This window comes from Rhinolophus hipposideros (assembly GCF_964194185.1).
Source record: "Rhinolophus hipposideros genome assembly, chromosome: 1".
Lineage (NCBI taxonomy): Eukaryota > Metazoa > Chordata > Mammalia > Chiroptera > Rhinolophidae > Rhinolophus > Rhinolophus hipposideros.
Genome location: NC_138047.1, coordinates 63,071,961 through 63,095,049, shown reverse-complemented (window position 1 = coordinate 63,095,049; position 23,089 = coordinate 63,071,961). Strand labels below are relative to the sequence as shown.

Genomic DNA, 23,089 nt, shown 5'->3' with positions numbered 1-23,089 from the left:
TTTGAAGCTCTGCACAAGCAGGAACTGACAGCTAAGGCAGAGTTGTAAACTGGCTGAGTGTTGAAGGTTTACCTTAACATGCACACAGACCCCTTTGATAACAAAGGGAAGATTTATTGGTTCTAGACATTTAAGGAAATCTTTGTCTAATCATTAGCTGAAAACTAAGCAAATCAAGTAGAAACTTCAGTGACCACATATGGCAAAAAATATAGGCATTATAAAATTAGTCCAGAAAAGTCACTAAACAACCAACAAACTTTGGGGAGGGGGAAAATCTGATATCCAGAGTTCTCACATGATTATATTATTAAAAATGTCCAGTTTTCAGCAAAAAATTATGAGATATGCAAAGCATAAGAAAGTATGACCCATACACAGGTAACATAAACAGACTCTGAGGAAGTCCAGACATGGTATTCACTACACATGTCTTAAATAATATGTTCTAATAACTAAAGGAAACTATGTTAAGGTTTCCTTAACCAAAGGAAAGCGCGAACAACGTCTCACCAAATAGATTGATAGAAAGTATAAAAAAGAACGATAGAGGGCTGGCCCGGTGGCGCAGGCGGTTAGAGCTCCATGCTTCTAACTCCGAAGGCTGCCGGTTCGATTCCCACATGGGCCAGTGGGCTCTTAACAACCAAAAAAAAAAAAAAAAAAAAAGAACGATAGAATAACTGAAATGAAAAAAAAAAATCAGTAAATGGGATCAAACAGCAGATTTGAGTATGCAGAAGAAAGAATCAGCATACCTGAAGATAGGTCACTTGAGAGTATTCAGTCTGAAGAAAAGAAAGGAAAGAAAAAAAGAAAAACAGAGCCTTAGAGACCTGTGGGACACCATCAAACAGTATTCATAATGATCATCCCAAGAAGGAGAGTAAAAAGAGAAATGAGCAGAAAGAATATTGTACGAAACAGTTGCTGGAATCATCTCAATTTGTGAAAACATGAATCTACACATCCAAGAAGCTCAGCAAATTCCAAGAAAGGTAAATGCAAAGGGATCCATACCTAAACCCATCAGAGTCAAACTTTCTTAAACTGAAAACAGAGAGAGTCTTGAAAGCTTAAGAGAGAAGAAACTTATGTAAAAGGAATCCCCAGTAAGAGTAACAGCTGGTTCCTCATCATTTCTTATTACCAGAGGAAATGGGATAAAACATTCAAAATGTTGAAAGAAATGTTGTCAAGAAAGAATTCTATATCCAGCAAACCTACGCTTCAAAAATGGAGAAGAAATAAAGGCATTCCTAGATAAGCAAAAAAAAAAAAAAAATGAAAGAATTGGTCATTAGCAAACCTGCTCTATAAGAAATACAAAAGTTTCAGAGAATTTTAAAGAAAGAGAAAAGCTTCAAGAAAGAAAATAATTCTCCTACACAGATAAAAATATGTTCCCATTTGATCCTCATATTTTCACTATGCATTGTAAAGTATGAATTAGAAATCAATAACTTACAAGTATCAGACAGCAAAAATAACTCTGAACATAATGGATAGAAAAGTTGATCTATTATTAAAAGCGGTAGCTTATTTAAAAATTAATGGGTTTGTCAAGTTTATGGCATATTAGCTGAAATCTCAAAATATATTTTCACGTATTCCTTACTGATTTACCAGCTAGGCTTCTACCCCTTAAAACTGGCTGCCACTATTAACTAGGCTTCTAAACTAGTTTCTTAACTTGGGGGCCCCAATTACCTTAAGAATCTTCTTAAGTATTAATTTTATTCATGTACCCATAATAAAGCAGTATAGGCTAATGCAAACATCAGTCATCTTTGCTTTGCCTTGAACTGTATTAATTTGGTTTGTTAACTCGATTTATATGATGTTGTTAAAAGCTCCTAAGAGTAATCTCTGATAAACAAAGATAGGGAAACAACTTCACTTTTAGTTGGTAAATGTAGTTCCTATATAAAATACTTAAAACATGAGATTTGGTGAGAAAGATTATGCCAAGGGCTTATGACAGTGCAGATTTCTACTGAAACAGCTGCTGAGTGGCTATCAGAGAGTAGAAGCCTGACCTTGGGTGAGGCCACTCTGTAGCTTAACACAACACCTAAGCAAGATTTAACTCTGAACATAATTCCAATCAAGGTTTGAACAGGAAACAAAATGTGTTGTATCTATCTACATTCTTCATATTTTTTTCTATTATGATTCAAAACTTATATTTAGAACAACCATCTGCAATGTACCAGGCCTGATGCTGGATCAGTGTTGCTCAAACAATATTTCTACAAATTACCTGGAAATTCTGTTAGAATGTAGGTATTGGGTAGGGCATATGATTTTACATTTCTAACCAACACCAGATAACACCAGAAATAACAGAATAGTTGCACTGGCATCACCTGGAAGCTTGAAAAAATTCAGGACTCACTGCATGCCTTCTGAATCAGAATTTGCATTTTAACAAAATCCCCAGAGTGGGGGCAGCTGGTTAGCTCAGTTGGTTAGAGCGTGATACTCTTAACAACAAGGTTTCCGGTTCGATGTCCACATGGGCCACTGTGAGCTGCACCCTCCACAACTAGATTGAAACAACTACTTGACTTGGAGCTGATGGGTCCTGGAAGAACACATTTAAAATAAATAAAAGCAAAAAAAAAAAACAAACAAAAAAAAACCACACACACAAAAAAAACCCACCAAAAATAAACCAAGGTGATTCCTGTGTGTGTTTATGTTAGAGTTTGTGAAACACTATGTTAGGTGGAAATGTTTCACTTACACCCTCTAAATTACATTTCTGAAGACTGTGAGAGAGGACAGTATTTGTCACATGGAAAAATTGAGGTTCAGAGAGCTTACGCTTCTGCTTAAGGCCACATAGATGGTAAGTGACCAAGGTGAAATTTGATTTTTCATTTTCTTACTGCAAATCATGTTCTTGTCCTGCTATATTTCAGCAGTTGTTGGATTTAAACTGCAGTAATAATAAGCAAACTTGATGTTGTCCTAAATAAGAAACTAAATAAAATACAACTATTTCTTGAATCATCATCAATTATTACAGAGTTGTGGGAGAAAAAAAAGACTAAATTAATGGTATTAGATAGCCATCTTTCCTCTTTTAGTAACCTTGGAATTTGTCATCCTATTCCCAATGCATGTAGCAGTGAACCTGATGAAAAGATTTTGGCTTCGTTAAAATGGCTGTCAACACAGTCACCATTATGTACTGTGTTTGAAGACACATGCACTTGGTTCTGTTTTACTATTTGTCCTTGTGACAGGCACACTTTTAAATAGTAGCATTCTCTATTATATATGACTCTGCCTAGTACTTTAGGAAAATGGAGCTGTTTCCGATCACTGGAATATTAACATTTGAAACATCACTGCTTCCCATCATAGCTGTGAAATATGTGGGGCATTTAATTAATTGAAAGGTGACATCCCCAAGGCCTCCATGATGAGTCTGTGAACAGCCATGCCAAAGTGTACCTGCCACAATTATAGAGTGAGTGTCAGGGTCCTAGAGATTTCAAAATCTCTTCTATCTTGGAAGGCTTTGCTGGTATCTAGTGTCCAGGATAATAAATGTCAGCAGTGTCTTATAAAGGGACTTTCTTTCAATTTTTATAGCATTTAGGACAGACTAGCTTGGTAGTAACGATAAAGTGTGTGTCACTATATGTACTTTTCTTCCTTTTTATTTCCTCCTCTCTGTCATTCTCTTCCTTAGAATGCTAGGGAGAAAGATGAAGCCTAAATAATGAGGTCAGAGTGGTTATAATCACCAGCCCATTCTGAAGAGTCCTATTCTGCTACACGATCCAGGAATTCCCTCTGCTCATATAATTTTATACAGGTTGAATTTAAATACTATATTATAGGCATTTTTCTTTATAGCATTGGATAAAAATTCAATTTTCCTTTAAAGGTACCTAGGCACTTTAAAATACACTTACATACACATAAATATTATATAGTGTATGTGTTATACATATATCTATATCTATCTATCTATCTATCTATCTATCTATCTATCTATCTATCTATCTATCTATCTATCTATCTATCTATCTATATAGATATATAGAAGGTGCCAAGAAAAGGTATATACGTTTTCAGAAAGGAAAAAAACTGCATCAAAATTGTAATTTAATGAATGACACTAGCATTCTTTTGATTAATACCATCTTTTGAGTGAATGTCATCTTACACATTGCTACCATAATTCAACTTCAGAAAGTAAAATACATAGAAAACATCTCTAAAAATGTGTACATTTTTTGGCATTCCTGGTATATGGCAGCATTCTACGAAATGTAGTTTTTGTTTGTTTTTTTTGTTTGTTTTTTCCAAAGAATAACCTTTTAGCTGTCATTTTACACATGTGCAGATATCCGTAAGATATATGGTGATCTTTACAAATGACAGTCCAGGAAACACCACATTATCATAATAAAGAAAATTCCCATGTGTCCCCTGGTGTCAAGGACACTTTGTATAATACAAATTATACAAGTATTCACTTTGTATAATACTTCTGACATCTACCAATGTTGTTGCATGCATTGGTAGTTCATTCTTTTTATTCCTGAGTAGTATTCTATTCTATGGATGTACCATAGAATTGAAACTTTTCATGACCCGGACAAATTTAAGACAACAGATGAGATTATTTGCTGTTCCATTTCCCCCTACTCTTTTAGAAAACCCATTTGTCTACTTGTGCACCCATCCCTTGCACATATTATCACAGTATTTAGAGAAAATTACTTTTCTCATTGGGTATCAGGTTTCTTTATGGACAAAAAGAAACAAAGGACTATTATTGAAATTGTTTTCTTCAGTCAGTGCTCTAAGAAACTCAGAGCTCTGGGTCCTGCTTCTTCCCAAGAGTAACTTGGCTTTCTTGTGTTGACAACATGGGCAGGGAGGGGAAAGATGGACTATGTAATTTTTAAAGGCTCTCTTCAAAAACAATAATAAGAGTTAAAACAAGCAACAACAACCAAAAAAAAAGGCAAAGCAAACAAACACTGAATTCTGGGAATGGTGGCAGCATAGTATTGAATCTACCTAAAAATTCCCACATAAAAACAGAGCAACTAGTTAGCAAAATTCCAAATTTGTGGACAACATTCACAACAACACTATGTGACAAGTTATGCTTCCAAGCCCCAAATACAACTTTTGGATGACAAATCCCCATTTCCATAAGATAAGTATGTATTGGTGTCTGTGTGAGAGGCAGTAGGAGAAAGCAATGGGGGCTTCAATGGGCCTGAGAACAGAAAAATCACCAAAGTATAGGTAATCACTGGAAAATGCAAAGGGCTTATTTAAGAACAGCAGGTGAAATGGGGGGGCGGGGAGTGTAACTAATCCAGCAGATGCCATCTGTGGGAAAGTCTGAAGGAATTAAGAGTCATCTAGTCCCTCTGAACTCTCAACATTGGCAAGCTAGGACTCCCTTCCAGACAGGGCTACACCTGCAGAGAACACTGTTGGGAGAGGAACCAAAATCCAACAGGACCAGGACAATAGAGATGGAAGAAAGGGAAGGTTTTATTAAAATCAAGGACTGGAACAGTCAGTACATCTTAGAAAGCCAGCTGCAATATTTTGTAGTTCTATGTGCAAAACAGGAGGGTGGGCTCTGTGAGGTCACAGAAGCTAACCTGAATGTTGACTGGATCTTGTACACATGCCTGGCTTATGACAACATGGCATTTGGAAAATTCACTGAGTTATGTTTCTCCTCCAAATGTTGATACATGTAATTCTAGAGTATCAAAAACGCATTTGTTACTATCAACACATGCTCACCAGAAAAGTGGTTAAATATTAACAAGCTGTCAAGCTCAAGGTGTTAGATACAAGTTTTTCACTTGAAAGTTCAAATTTTATCAATGGCAACAAATTCTACCAGTTGTTTCTCTTAAAGGTTAACTCCATTCATTTTTGAGAACCTGTCTGCCAAATGCTCAAGTTGGAATAACTACTTGTCCATTGTTCTTCCAATTAACATGAAGTTCAATGAAAAAGCAGTTAGTATAGCTCTCAGCTCAAATAATCATACAAGTGCTTTTTTCTTGAACCAATTATTGTATTACTCTAAAAACGATATGCAGAAGAGTTCATCTCTCCACCAGAATGTTAAAAGGATGTGTTCTTCAGAGTGGGGATTTAATACAGTTAATATTTTTTTAACTGTTCACCAAAAACATGCTTAAGTAAAATTGGAATTTTTTTCCCAATTGCCAGTGCATGGCAGTGAGAAATATAATGATTCTAGTGGAGTTTGTTATCACTGCCGTGGCTCATAGTAAGGTGCTAGTTTTTTGTCCATCACTGATTTTGCACCATCAGTGCAAGTATCAACATAATGAAAGGGCAAAAAAAAAAACCACCCCAAAACAAAAACCAAAACCAAAACAAAAACAAAAAAAAACCCAAACAACAACAACAACAGCAACAACAACATATACAAAAGCACACAAAAAAACTTAGTATTATTATGAAGCTATGTTTGAACTCATGGATTTCATGAATACATCTTAGGAACCCCCAGGTATCCATTGGTCACATTTTGAGAATCACTAGGCTAAAGAGACATCAATATAAATACCAGTGGTGATCATTAAATACATAGTTACATGTACAGCTGACTAGATAAGAACTGAAAAAGAGGGAATGTAGTATGTAATGAGTATACTCTATCTACTCTGACAATGTATGAGTAGATAGAGTCTAAATATAAAAAATAAAAAGAATTAGCATATGTAACAATTTTTTAAATGTTTGCAGTAATCATACTGGTGTTACTAGTACTAATATTGTTATTCTGAGACTACCATGTGTTTGATGAGAGATAGAACAAATGATACTTATGAGATATTCTAATTCTGTCTTCTCCAATGTCTTTGAGAACAAGGATTCCCATTAAAAAGAAAGGAGGTAAAACTACACTAGAAAGAATAAATAAAAACCTTATAGTTATGATTTTGAATTGGAAGTATAGTATAAACTTGTGAGGCAATTTTTCTTTAATATATGTGTATGTGTATACATATTGTATATGTAATATGTAGTATGCCTATGGGCAGGGATTTATATCTACTAGCCCTGTCTACTGAAAAGCCTAGAAATGACGGATCAGTAGCAATGAGCATCGTAGGTACTTAGATTTTGGTCTTGAAATACAATATCCCACTAAAAGAACTTTTTGGAAATTGGACTCTTTGGAAATTGGCTGATTCCAGGTTTGGGGCAGGAAGCATAATTTGAGCCTGGAAAATCTTGACATACTATTATAAAAAGAAAGGAAGCTATCCAAAACTACACAGGCATGTCAAAAAGACTCAGAAGGCAAATTGCAGCGGTTTCCTTTGGCCAAAGATGGGAAACAATAATTACAAAAAAATACAAAGAATAATTACAATGCATTGTTCCCTGAACCAGATTTAAACATATGAAATTCATAATGATATTTATAATAGGAAGAAGGAGGACGAAGAGGAAGAAAATTCACTTTCAGAGGATAAGAATCTGTTTCATTAGTTTTGAAAAAAACCAAAAAACGAGTAAATAAAGGGAATGACTCAAGCAGCATTTATCCTGTCTTTTATTTATGAAAACTACCACCAGGTTACTAAGTAGTAAATGAGGGGAAGAGATTCTGCTTTTAATAAAAAAGTGTTCCAATTATTAAGTTAAAAAATTATAATGCTACAATATAAATGAACATTGAAGACATTATGCTAAGTAATATAAGCTAGTCACAAAAAGACAAATACTGTGTGATTCCATTTATATGAGGTATCTGAAGTAATAAAATCACACAAACAGAAAGTAGAACGGGGTTGCCAGGAGGTGAGGTGAGGGGGGAGGAGGAGTTGTTATTAATGGGTACAGTTTCACTTTTACAAGATGAAAAAGAGTTCTGGAGATAAATGGTGGTGATAGTTGCACAGTAATATTCATGTTATTAATAACACTGAACTCTATATTTAAAAATGATTAAGATGATGATTTTATGTTATGTGTATTTTAGAACAACAAAAAATTGTGAAAATATTATAGAATTAGAATATCACCATTTAAACGTCACGTGAATTAATAGTTTTAAGAATTGCACTAAGATCACAAAATGGGAGATAATCAAATATTATAACACAATCTATAGCCTTGTCAAAGATATCAAACATGAATTTGATTGAGGCCCTGATTTGTAGAAAATAGAGGGCAAAGAAATATGTTAAATTGCACTATGACTATGCAATCAACAGAATCCATGCCATGGGAAATTCTATAGGTCAAATAACCGAATTTTTCAACATATAAATTGCAGAGATCCTGTACATTCAAAGAGACTTAAAAAACACATCAAATAAAAGGTTAGTAAAGATTAAATATAACGTCTAGGGAAGTTCATTTGGTTGAAAATGCAAGAAATGATTGATATAAATGTCTGGGCAGTAAGATGGAGGGTGTTGTAAGTAAGGGGGGTAGTAAGATGGAGGGACAACTCATGAAAAAGAGTTTTTGGGATGTCTATTAAGGTTATATTTCTTCATCTAGGTGGTGATTTCTAGAGTGTTTGTCTTATAATAAGTCCTTAGGTGTGTGTGTGTATACTGGTGGTGGTGGCTTTTTGTATCATATGTATATGTTTTATTTTATAATAAGGTTTTAGAAAACAATGTACTAAAGTATCTTTTAAGCTTTTTGCATCTTTAAATTTTGTGTTTTCTAATGTCTGTTAAACTCTTCATATAAAAATTAAGTTTTCTCAACCAACTATCTTATTGACAAAAATCTGATGTTCAGTTTATCTTACCCTCAGCATTTGACAAAAGACATTAAGTTGAGTCAATGTAGGCAAACTTTTAAATGCTTACTTTCTCATAAGATATAAGATCTTATGATCATTAGATATATCATAAGATATAGAGGAATGGAAATCTTAGAATTTTCAAGAAGGGAACAGTATCAGGGAGGTATTTTGTTCTAGACTAAATAAACTCAGAATGAAAATGAAAAAACAATTATTCTTTCTCCTTCTCTCTTCCGTATTTAGTTCTAAAATGTTCAATCAGGCCAATTTGCAGAAAACAATGGTGCCTCTAACAGCCATAGGGAAGAAAGGTACTCAAGCAGTGAGGCCTGCTGGAAATAAACAGAATAGCAGTTCACTGTGGATAAAAATTTGAGGGATTTGTAATTTAGAAAGTAAGAATTCCTTCATGTTTCAATCCATGGGTAAATAAGCAACACTGTCTTATAGAGGGTTATATTTCTCTCCCTCTTGAAATCAGTCAAATAAAACCAAAATTAGTAAAGCTACATTACCTTAAAATAGTCACTTTTGAATTTTCTGAAAATTATATTGGACCCAAAATGTGAACTTGATTTATTTTTCAGTTCATTCATAATATTTTACAGATGACTTATGAAAATTCCATTTATTCTTGTAATGCTACTGAGGACTCACTTAGTAAATATGTTTAGTAAACAGCAAAAACAAAATGCCTGACTCCCAAAGAAAATATTTTGCACTTGAAGAATGGGGTTTACCTACATCAACTCAGCTTAATTTCCTTTGTCAAATACTGCGGGCACTATAAATTGAACATCAGATTTTTGGTAATAAGAGAGTTGGTCCAGAAAGTTTAATTTCTATCTGCAGAGTTTAGCAGACATTCAAAAATACAAAATTTGAAGGTACAAGAAGCTTGAAATATACTTTAGTCCACTGTTTTCTAAAAACCTTACCTTATTATAAAATAAAACATATACATATGATACAGAAACCCCATTTGAGTCAATGAATGGGGTTATTGTGGATTCACTTATTTCTCTAGTTTGCTCAATAGTTTCAAGGCAACAAAGAGACTGTGATTATTCTTTTGATGTGAGTATAAAATAAGCATTTCGTTACCTTCCATGATAGTCAAAGGGTCTTCCACTTTGGGGCGCAGGATATTAGGGCCAAAGACAGTGGCCAAGTTCTGCACACTCATTTTGTTAACTCCCGAATAGGATTGTACTTCATCTAAAAACCTGTTGGGTGTAAAAAAAAAAAGTGAACAAAACTCAATGAGGTCAAATTCATCAATGGAATAAAATGGATCATTAGGCAATATTCATGAAATGGAGCACGTTCAAAGGTGATTGTGGAGATAAAATAATTCAGAAATTTCAACATCTTTCAATCAAATGTGAAAAAAATATGCTGTAAATTATGAAGAATTAAACTTGAGAGATTATATCAAATATCATCTCGGGCCTGGCCAGGTTTGGTTTCCTTTGACAGTCACAGGAACAAGTGTTTGGATAATGTTAATATGGACTTGAGATTGGAGAATATGGATTCCCTTCCAATCCCTCAATAAAGTATTAAATTTACATATATTCAATTTGAGAACTATAAATAAGGTCGTCTGGAACAATCCCTTATTTCAGAAAGGAGGAATCAACCCTTTTTGTGGAGACATTTGGGAGCTTCAAATTTACAGTCTGTTAAAAAAATGAGATCAAACATAGTTTAAATTAAAACCTCAGTTCTACTGATATAAAAAATTACAAGCACAAATTGTTTCACTTTATGAGGTGCTAAAGAATAAGAGGCATGAAATAGCCTTTTCCCTGAATGATTTTAGCAGGAGGGATTGTTTTTGTAATCTTTCAGGCTTTTTTCATTCCTCACCCCCTCTTCATTTCCACAAGAGCTCCTATTATTTCATGGCTTACTCACTATACCGATGAGAAAGGGATGAAAATTAAAAAAAAAACAAAAAAAAAACTTATTTTATGTGTTATTTTAATAAATTTTATTCTGTGTCAGTCATTGTGCTAACTTATTAAATTATCAAAGCATCTCTGTGAGAAAAATACTATTATTATCTCAATTTTACAGATGAGACAAATGAAGTACCAGAGAGCTGAAGAATCTTTTCCAAGGATGCAGACAAATGGCGAAGCTGAGATTTGAACCCAGGTGGTCTGACTTTAGAGTCTGTGCTCTTAACTACCACACCACGACTTTTAAAAGGTTCACTATTGTTATGCAGATTAAACTATAGTAAAACTGAAGGACAAAAAGTCAAACTATCATTTCTTATTTGAAATTGAAATTAAAAGTCTGCTTAAATGTTTCAAGAGAAGTAGAGTTTTTCTATTGTGGAGATAAAGACTTTACAATACGGTTCTCAAACAAGCCTTTTCCCCTTTTGCTTAAAGAGAATGTAACCTTTTTATTATCTAGTATAATAGCTTGCATTAGTTCAAAATCTTGGAATGGAAGCCGTACATGTTAATAAATCTATGCTATCAGTGAAACTATTTCTTGCTTTTTCAAAGAGTTTCAAACTCCATAGTTCCTGTTATGCTGATTATTTATTTAATCACAACACACACAAAAAAGCCTACTTAAATGAAGTACTGTACTGAATTAAAAGTTTGAATTTATTTTAAAATGGATTGAGAAACTATCATTTAAGATACTCTGCAGTAGTACCAATTCTCAATCTCTATTTAAATTTAATATGTTTCAATTTTACATGTTGAGTTTCTTTTCTTTTCTTTTTTACATGTTTGGTTTCTTAAACTATGGCATACACATGCCACATCCCTTCCCAGGATTTAAGTTAAAAATGGTCACTGAGAGAGAGCTTTACCATGCACAGTGATTGTTCTAACAGAATTGAATTACAAATGTCTTTTCAATAAGGCCTGAGGAGGGAGAGGAATCGAAAAAAAAAACAAAACACAATATTTAGTGAGCACTTACTATATATACATTAATCATTTAAAAATATAATATAACTTTTAAAACAACTGTGTAAATTGTGTGTTTTTTTCCTACCATTTTACTTATTAGGACTCAGACTCAGAGAGAATAAGAAAATTGCATAAAGACACATAAGTAGTCAGTGGTAGAATCTGGACTCCCACACAAATCATTCTCACGTCAAGGAACACGTTCCTTCTCTTAAACATTAGTACGTGGCATATATACAAATAACTCTGAGGGAAGTTCAAAGCAACATAGCTTTACTGTGTAGAGGCATGAGAGACTTCAGAAATTATAACAAAAACATGCAATTTTAGTGCTCAAAGAAACATTTGAGAATAGCTTGTCAAACCTCTTAATTTCACAGAGGCCAACACCGGAGATCAGAGCAGTTAAGTGATTTTATTCATCGTCAAACATAAATTAATGTCAGCCTAAATATAATCTTGTTTAGTTTAGTTTTGTCTTTAGGAAAATTCTTACCTGCAAATATACTTGAGGAGGTTATAATTAACCACTGGCAAACTCTTCACCTGCTTTGCTAATTCCTTTACACCCTGAGTACAAAAAAAAAAGAGAATAAATGTTATCTTTTTAAGTATTGGTGTTGGAATTAAAGCAAATGAGAAATGGACATATAGTTTGTTTGTTTGTTTGTTTGTTTGTTTGTTTGTTTGTTTCACATATTATCAGTGAAGGATCTGGCCTGAAAATTTGCCACCATCACAGAGAACATTTTAGAAATATTTAAAAATATTTCCCTATGTACTATTTGTGGAGAAACAGATGTAAGTGAAGCCCTTTAAAAATTTTTTAGCATTTGTTCACATTTGACAGAAAAGGGAAGACAGTTTCACTTAAAATAATGTCATTTTTTGGGGAAAAAGTAGCCTTGACATAGTATGGGTCCTTCCCATTTTTAGCATTCCAAAAACATATACAAACACACATCTACCGACAAATAAGTCTCTCAAAACTGGTCATGCCTAGGATACATTGTTTGGGATGAGATGGGGTGTTGGAAAGCCTAATATTCCTGGAAATTTCACAAAGGGATTAATTGCTTTGTTTCTTCTCATTGTAGATCTTTCCTCTAAGATATAAATGGTCCCAGATAAGCTAATGGATAATGTAATCTGATTTGTTCTCCCTGTAATGGGCCAGATAGCAAATATATTAAACTTTCTGGAACATATGGTCTCTGTCACAATTATGCAACTCTTCTGTTGTAGCACAAAAGCAGCCACAGAAAACATCAAATAACAAACAGGCAGCACTTTCAATGAGTGCCAAGGAAATCCAATCCAAAAGAATAGTCTTTTCAACAAATAGTGCTGAGACAACTGGCTATTTATATACCAGAGAATGATGTTGGACCTTTTCCTTACACCATAGACAATAATCAGCTTGAAATGGAGCATACACCTAAATGTAAGAGCTAAAGTTATAGAAGTCTTAGAAGAAAATATGGGAGTAAATCTTCGTGACATTGAGTTAAACAAAGCCTTCTTAGATATGAGAGTAAAAGCATAAGTGACAAAAGAAAAATTGATAAATTGGGCTTTATCAAAATTCAAAACGTTTGTGCTTTAAAAGATACTCTTCAAGAAAATGAAGAGACAAACCACAGAATGGGAGAAAATATTTGCAAATCATATACATCTGATAAGGGACTTGTATCTAAACTATATTAATAACTCTTACAACTCAATAATAACCAGACAAATAACCCAATTTGAATTGGGAAAATGAAGTGAATAGATGTTTCCCCCCAAAATAAATAAAATAATAATAATAATAATAGCAATAATAATAATAACAATAAATGTCAATAGCCAACAAGTACATGAAAAGATGTTTAAAATCATTAGCCCTCAAGAAATGCAACCCTGGGGTGGCCGGTTAGCTCAGTTGGTTAGAGCACGGTGCTCTTAAAAACAAAGTTGCCAGTTGGATCCCCACATGGGCCACTGGGAGCTGCACCCTCCACAACTAGATTGAAGACAACTACTTGACTTGGAGCTGATGGGTCCTGGAAAAACACACTTAAATAAATAAAAGTTTAAAAGTAAGAGAGAGAAATGCAACTCAAATCTCAATGACATACCACTTTACACACATTAGGATAGCTATGATAAAAAAGAGAGGTAAGTGTTGGCTAAAAATGTGGAGAAATTGGAACATGCACACATTGGAATTTTAAATGGTGGAGCCTACTTAGGAAACATAGAGTTACATATGGCCCAGCAATTCTACCTCCTAGATATATACCCAAGAGAAATGAAAACATATGTTCATGCAGAACTTTGTACATGGATGTTCATAGCAGCATTATTAATAGTAGTCAAACAGTGGAAACAGCAGACATGTCCTGAAACTGATGAATGGATAAATAATGGAATATTATTTGGAAATAAAAGGAATAAAATATTGATACATAGTACAATGTAGATGAACCTTGAAAACAGTGAAAGAAACCAGTCACAAAAGACAACATATTGAATGATACCATTTATATGAAATGTCCAAAATAGGCAAATTTATAAAGTCTATTAGTAGTTGCCAACAGCTGAAGACAGAGAGGCATGGGGAACAGGTATGAGGTATTATGCGGTGATGAAAATGTGCTAAATATTCTAAAATTAGATTTTGGTGATGGTTACTCAACTCTGAGAATATACTAAACATGACTGAATTGTACCCTTCAACTGGGTGATTGCATAGTACCTGGTTGTATTTCAATAACGGTGTTTAAAAAAACAACAGGCAGTATGTAGGATTTCTTAGGAATCATTGTTTGGGGTGATTTAAGAGGCACAAAATGAAAAAGGACATTTGAAATAAGTCATCCACTTATTCAAAGACTATTCGGCCTGATGTAGCACCACAATTAACCTTTCAGGACAAAGTGACAAGAAGTGTTTATTTTATTTATTCAGCCACATTTCCTTTTGATGAAATAACAGATTAAAAATGTGACTTGAGTTGTGTGCGTGGAGTCTAAACATGTGTGATGCCGATACTTAGAATAGTGGAAAACAATTCACACAATAGGGCAAAGGGAAGTTTACAAATTAAAGACAAATAACACGGACAAAACCTTTAAACAAAAGTTTTTTGGTTTTTCTTCTTTTTTTTTTTTTAGAAACAAATATAGCAACTTACTGCTTCCTCTTCCTTGCTGAGCATTTTGGCACATGATAAAAAGTCTTCATACTTCGCATAAGGAATAACTGGTTCTGGAAGTTCTCGGAGATAAAGTTTGAGAAGAGACGCTACTGTGTGCACATCTGTGTTGCTGTGGAGACAGAAGGATGAAGACATTCTTTGGAGTGAACCTTCTGCCATTTTATTTATTTTTCATCAAATATGCATCTGAGCATCAGAATTCTATAGGAGTCGGCAATTGAATCAGTCAATCCAGCTTTCAAGAAGCACACATGCATGTAACACCTATACGATGCTATCACAGGTGGAATGGAGAGGAACATAGAAGAATACCTGAAATTCTTAACAATATTTGAAAGTTCAGCATCTTTTATTTTGTCAGTATTTGATGTTAAGCGAAAGTGCTAACCTTCAAAAACAATGAGAATATAGCAGACTTTAAATAAAATATAATACAATTTACAAAAAAAATACCAAATCTATATATGTGTATGCATGTATTCAATGTCAAAATTAATTACTTCTGAATCCTAATTTCATTTCTCAAAATGTTCCACTCATTCTTGAGAAGACATTGGTGACTGGTTACAGATACCTGAAGCTTACTATGACATGTTATAACTTTTTCAGTTGGGCTCATTTTGAAGATGATTGATTCTCAGCATGATTGCTTAACTAAAATATTCTAAAACAGATGGGAACCCTTAGAGTCTTTTAGAAAGAGAAGGAAAGTGATACAAAAATAAACAATGAAAACTTAACATGACCTTTGTGTAACATGTAGAATTTATTTTTATTCTCTGCTGAATACCAGAGTGGCATGATCATTTACCGAAATATTTTATATTTTGTTTCCTATATTTCTTTATTCCCTGTTAATCCACGAAGATGGCTGACAGTAAAGATGGAAAGAGATGGGATTATCTTCATTTTTAATTTAATTTAATTATTTATTTTATTTTGGGGGAAGAAAACAGAAACACGGGAAGTAAAGATGTGTGAGCAGGGTTTAAACAGGTGAATTGATTCCCATGAAGCGAGAAGGGTAGTGATGAACAAGGTAAGGGATTCTGGAAGTATCCCAGACCGTGTTGTAGGAAGTGACAAATTCCCAGACTGGTATACCTTGACAAGTTGGAATATAAGCACTGGAATTTTCTACCTTGGTGAATATTCTCTTGCTCCAAGAATGACATGCAAGCAGAGCTGACGTCACCAAACTGCCTGGGCTGGGACAATGGGCATCTTCGTTCTCAATTTGGGACTCATAGGTTGATTTCATCACGTATTTCCCACATATCAAATCTGTATTGGGCATTATAGAAAACAGTGGCTAGGACCCCACTGGGTTAAAGGAAAGTATTATTCTAGCCTGCTTATAATGTATAATTTAGTAGGGGCAGCAGACAATAATACAAGTATACAATCACAAAGTATAGTGAGTGGTACTAAGGAAAAGTATTGCATGCTATCTAATATCAAGAGAGGACTAATCTAGGGGTTGAAGAACTTGGAAATGATATTTGGGCCAAGATTTGAAGAGTGTGTAATCATTAACTAAGTGAGAGTCGAAGAACAGAAGAAGGCATTCCTGATTAACGTGAAGAGGTAAACAGAGCCCAAAGTGCAGGGGAGTATACTGTCTTTGAGGAGGTCACAAAAGTCTAGGGAAGGCTAGGGAGACCAGAGCTCAGAGTGAGGCTTTATGAGTGTGAGTGGCAGGCAGCGACCTTATGGACCATGGGACTTCACTTATCTCTGAATTAGACATGGTAAGGGCTGAGGTTTGCCATTGTAATATTGGAATCAGATAGAGCAGGTATATTGTCAACTGTTTTGCAGATGTTAAAATAATAGGGGTGATCTGATAGGGCCTGTCTTAACTATTTAATTTTATTCTTTTTATAATTAAATAAATATTTTTTCTCTTAAAATTCTGAACTAATAGATAATACAGAAGTCATCTTGAAGATTAGTAAGGAGAATAAAAATCATGTCTCCAGGACATCTTGAAAACTGTGACCAAGCTAATTAATTCCTAAAAATACTTTCCAAACATTTGTTTTTTAAAGATAGACCTAAAATAGTCTCAATGGTAAGACAAGGAAGACACTACCTTTTTTTTTTTGTTTTCTGGCAAACCACTCTGCTTAATGCAAGATCAAGGCCCTTCTTGTGTTTTCTGTGCTATGTAAAGTACCTGACCCCTAAAGGTATAGTTAGCAGTAGTAACAAAACCACAAATTGTGTAGGATATGCAGTTCAATCAAGTATTACAACACATTATGTCCATCTTTTGATTCCACTCTAACTCAACCCAATCCATGACTGGGTTAGGTTGCGTTGCTTTTAAAGTCAACGACAATTTTCTTTTAAGTGTAGGCAGGTACAGAGAAGAATATGAGAAGTAAAATATAAAATCGGTATAATTTCAATATATGGAGTATATTATGTATAATTTGTATGACTACATCAAGTACATAAAATATTAATGAAATAAATGCAATAAACAAACGAGACAATAACGATAAATAAGAAATATATATTTAACAAAAAAATCTGTTTTAATACTCAGTGATGAACTATTCATTACACTGACTCTCCCCAAGCACACCGTTTTCAAGGTAACTTGTTTATTATGGCCTGTATCATTTTACTTCTAATGAAGTTGCGCTATAGTACTGAGGACGTTTCAACACTAGATGGCGCGATTGCAAAGTTAGACTAATAAAGATGGTGTAAAAATTGTGAAGGATGAAAGGCTGCAGAATCATTCTTCATCCACCAGCAATATTCTCAGCACCAAAGCTGCAGTAATTTTCCAAGAATTGAAATATTTGAGCTATGAATCAAGGTAAGAGATGTGGACTGGTATGATTATATTATCCCTTCCCTAGAGTGATATGCTCTATTAGCTTTTTAGCACTAGAGTATGCATATACCCACTTGGTGTTATGTACAAACAATGAAGAAAAATGATCAAATATATATACATATGTATTTTCAATTAAAAACGTTAAATTTTTGCTTCAAAACAAACTTAAATTTATGACTCTTTTGGAGGCTTTATTAAGCTTAGGTTATTTTGTAGAGATAGAGACTTCTACATTTTCCTTGCATTCTCATTTTTGGCTTTGTCCTTTCCCACTGAATGGAAGAAGACAATCCCTTCTGGAAAGACCTTAATACATGTGACAGTTCTGAGTCAACTCAAGAATTTCACAGCCTATCTGCCCCAATTGCCAGTCTGCTACCTACTACAATAAATCAGGGGTTTCTCTGACAAATCTCCTTGTATATCTACTCCACAAAACAGCAAACTTCTGCATCTAACCGTCCAGGCTGATATCTGATTGAAAACCCATTACTTTGGCTAATTAATATTTGCTTAATATTTACAGTCATTAGGTAAATATTAATATTGCACATTAATTACCCAATGTACCAGCTTTGCTTCAGAGAGATATATCTCAATCTTCATCACAGTGAAGTGAAACAACTACATTGTGGCAAACGTTGGTATCCATGGAGAATTGAAATCCCCAAACTGGGTAGTAACTGTAACAGCAGCAGCAGCAGCAGCATGCGTCTACCGGTACACACATCTCTTTTTGTATCAGGCCCTCATGGCCGTCCACTGAGTAGGTTCTGTTAGGAACCCTATTTGGGGTACTTGATCAGGAAATTGCATATATATGAAATTCTTTTGGGCTAATTATTGAGATAGGAGAGGTTTTAAAGTAGCATTCTTTTGTTAGACATTCAAAACTATTTGCAAATGTGAAATCATTATACAGACCTCAGGTTTCTTTCACTCACCTGGCGGTAGAATCTGTTTCCAGAAATGAAGATAAACTATCATGTACTTTCTAGCCAGTGATAGCACAGAAGCAGAGACAGGACCAGGGATCCTGAATGAAAGAGTAACCAGGCCGGAAGGTGCTCTGTAGCATATGTTGCTTAACTGATCAACACATGGGTTTTGTTTTCGCTTTATATTTTGTTTGGCCTTACTTCTGGATCCTGTAATGCTTTTTGTTAAACTTAAAGGGAGGATTCCACGAGACTTTCTATGATTGACTTAATTTTACATTCTCACGGGTCTTCCTTTGGTCATTCTGGGATTGTTCTAGAAATCCCACATGGCGTCTGAACACTTCGGATGTGCACTGCCTCATACCACATGCTAGGTGAAACAGAAATGGACAACATAGATCTTTGTTGTCCCCCTTGGGTTTATATCTTTAACTGATTACCAACAACATGTTTCCATACCAATCCTCATTTGTTCAACTTGTTAATACTGTTTGTATATTCTAGCTACTAAGTCCCAGCCAGGTGTGTGATTTTAAGAATATTTTTATACTTCCTGGAAATAACCTGCTCTATTTATAATCTCTGTACAATATAGGCCTTTTACTAATCTGAACAGGGATAAAGGAGTCTGATGACAATCTCTCCTTGCTTATCTTCTAAGCCACCTCCCCCTCCCCCGCTTCACTGATAAACAGACTCACACATAGATAAGTTCAAATGCCACAGTATTACAAGTATAATACTATACAGGCAAAACCTTGAAACTTTTAAGCCTCAAAATTAGAAAGAATTTTTTTACTCTGGTTACTGTGCACAGAATATAATATAATCAATTGATTTAACTATAGAATGCACCCACATGGAAAGTTATTAAAGACAGTGTGAATTTATTTCCAACATACACAGTAAGATAGCCTAAAATTCACTTGGAATGAAGAAAAAATGTCATATCCATCGGACTCCATGGAAAACACATATGAGACTGAAAACATTCAGCACTATTACCAAGAGGAAGACTGCCACAAAATTGTCTTAAACGACATGCTGTCCTGTGTACCAAGTTGACCAAAATATTAAAAAGCAAATCCCAAAGTAGTAAATAATTCCAAACTGAATGAAACATCTACAGGAAAAGCTCAGTTCTGTTCAAACTGATTGTCTTATGTGTCTGTCAAAACTGGTACACTTTTTGAAAGTGAAACTTGAATTGAGTTAAACCATCATGGTTTATTGTACAGTTTTGTAAGTGTCACTCCTGAATTATACGGAACACCAAAAGACAGGTTGACCTCCAGGAAAAGTCCTGGGCTACACGGAATTAGTGCATATCCCAAATAAGTCTCCTGATTTATAAGTAATGATGGTAGAAAACTGCATGATGGCTCTTGCTGGGGACTGAATAGTGCCCCTCCCCCCAATTCATATGTTGAAGTGCTAACCTCTGCTGTGTTAGTACCTAGAGATGGGGCCTTTCCATGGTAATTTCAGTGAGATGCGGGGTTAGGTGGGTGGGACTCTGGTTTGATGGGATAGTGCCTTTATAAGAAGAAACTCCAGAGCACTTGCTCCCCACCTCCTTACACCCAACCATATGCAATAAGGAAAGGCTATGTGAGCACACTGGTGAGAAGGTGGCCAACCACCAGCCAGGACCTTACCAGAGGACCTTACAAGCCTTTACCATAACCCAACCATTCTGACACCCTGATTTCAGACTTCCAGCCTTTAGAACTGTGAGAAAATACATGTCTGTTGTTTAAGGCACGCAGTCTGTGGTATTTTGCTATGGCAGCCTGAGCTGATACATTCCACAAATCTGCATTTGGTGATTTTACTTTTAAAACCGTAATGGTACTGTCAAAGTATTAGATAATGAAATATTAAAAGAAAGAGAGAAACATGCTTTCAGATAATGTGGGTTTATGGCAATATTGTCAGACAGACCACTGTGATATAGAAGACAGTGATTCTCAACCTTGGTTGCATGCGGAAATTTTTAAAATTGGGTCCTATTTATTTTTATAGATAATTGGTCTGGGCTGAAGCCTGGGATATTGGCATTTTTAAAAAGCTCCTCAAATGATTCTCATGTGCTGCCAAGGTGGAGAAGCACTAATATACAACATGTATTTGGGAGTGGAAAACTTCCAAGGTAAGGAGGCAATTCCAATATGCAATGGTCATAAACTTAAATAAGACCACTCTACTATCAGTTGGAGTCTGCTAGTTAAATACTTGTCTCTCTGATGTTCCCTGATGGAACAGTGGTGGGAGGAGTGCTGTTTATGCATAAACCTGTCACTTGACCTTCACTTTCCTACTTCTAGAATTCCTTATGTTATAGATGTATGTGTGGATGGACTTCCCCTTTACAATGCTAGCTAATTACATAAAAAATTGGACAGTTTGATATGCAATCCAACATACCATTCACATAAGCATGTGCATGCACACGTGCACACAAACACACACATCTGTACATGTATAAGATACTCAAAGTAACAAAACACCCTGTTCTGTAGCTGTAGGAAGAGATTACTTTGAGCATCTGAGTTTTGTGATTATAAATAATAGACACCTCAAATAGAAAGCAGCTGCACATACATTCCCAAACTGAAAAAAAATTTCATGGATATTTGTCAATTTGCTACTTCTGATGATTATCTCCCAGGGGTAAGTCTCTCATCTCAATGTTTCTTCAGCACCTCGCTTGCCTTTCTCTTCCAACTCTACCTTCTCCTCTGGCCGTCATTCCTTACCAGTCAGCTCCAAAGCTTTCCTTCCTCTACTGGCCTCTAAGTGTTCTTTTTCATGACTCTATGCACACTCCCTGGATAAATCCACAAGGTCAACTATCATTTTTCAATGACTATGAAATACATACATCTCTACATTAGACTCTTCCATTGAATTCTTAAATGTTCCATACACATTTTGAACTCCATATAAACAAAGCTGATAACAACAACAAAATCCTTGTAATAAAATTATTCCTCCTTTACCACATTCTCAATGATCAATGGCATCCCCATTCACACAAACAAGCAGGAAACGTTAAGTCAACCGAAATTTTGCTATTCCTGAGACCCGCAATCTAATAGTGATTAGTGATTCTCAGACTGAGCTGCACATTGGGATCACCTGGGAAGTTTTAAAAAATACTAGTGACTGGATCCTATACTTTCTGATATAATACTTTCTGAATCCATTCCCTCTTCAGCAGTCTCCTTAACACTGCTCAAGTTCGAGTTCATATCAGTCACTTCCATTAATATAACAGCATATTAGCTGGTCCCTCTGCTATGAGCCTGTGTTCTCACCCTCACTCTCTGCACATGCACATTAGGTGGTCATCAGCAGTAACAAATAAATGTAGCAATAAGGAAAATGTCTTGTTGCATAATTTTTGAATACCATATTTGAATACGAAGGGCAAATGTTTAAGCATATATAGATAAATATACATCACACAAAAACATATATACTTATTTTATAGACTAGACATTAGAATTCTTGTCATTTATTTACTTTGGGTTAGTATGTTTGAGAGCATTGATTCACTTTATAAATAGGCATACTCTAACTTTTCTAAGTGAATTAAAAATTTAGACCAAAAAATAAAAATAACATCTGACTTTTTCCATTAGTGCCAAGTTGCTTTCTTTGGAGAGGAAAGGTTAGAGGGATTGAGATATTTGTAAGTGGTGTTGAATATTCAGGAAAGTTTCCTTAAAGCAATATTATATCAGTATAGCTCTATTTTAACAGGCTACCTTGTATATATATATACATATATATATATATATGTATATATATATATACATATACATACATGTATATATATATATATATATATATGCATGTAACTCCAACATCAACAACAAAAAGAAAACCTAGTTAAAATATTAAGTGCTGTCATTACAAAATTAATCAACATGGCTATTAAAATTAGTTAATATGTCCTCCAAGTCTAGTGATTGTGCACCCAAGAGTCAATGTCATATCCGAATTTAACTTAGAAGTAACATTCAAATACATGAAACATTCTTTTACTATGAATGACATTAATACTTTCCAAACTATTAAGAGCTAAGTTATATAAAAAAAAAAAACACCTGTATAAATTCCTCCCGTAGAAATTCACTCTGAAGTCAATGAAGCCACGTCGATTTTAGTATTAAACTAAGATTATATTGGTATCAACAATGTATATAGCTGCTTAGAATAAGTATTGATATAAGGAATTGTTTGAAATTCACCAATGATAGTTTATAGACAGCCTATTTGCAAACCACAGATTCTATTGTGTGTGTATATTCACATACTATATACACATAT

The 23,089-nt window shown here is 34.5% G+C and overlaps 1 protein-coding gene across 10 annotated transcripts in view; it reads right to left on the bottom strand.

The window, feature by feature from the left end:
• Window positions 1–23,089, bottom strand: part of ARHGAP24 (Rho GTPase activating protein 24) — a 702,316-nt gene that overhangs the window by 11,356 nt on the left and 667,871 nt on the right. For all 10 annotated transcript variants that reach the window (XM_081038618.1, XM_081038615.1, XM_081038621.1 and 7 more), the window contains 3 exons: window positions 14,933–15,065; window positions 12,251–12,324; window positions 9,914–10,035 (listed from right to left, as the gene is read on the bottom strand). In XM_081038618.1, the coding sequence (XP_080894744.1) occupies window positions 9,914–10,035; window positions 12,251–12,324; window positions 14,933–15,065 (329 nt within the window). The remainder of the gene's footprint in view (window positions 1–9,913; window positions 10,036–12,250; window positions 12,325–14,932; window positions 15,066–23,089) is intronic.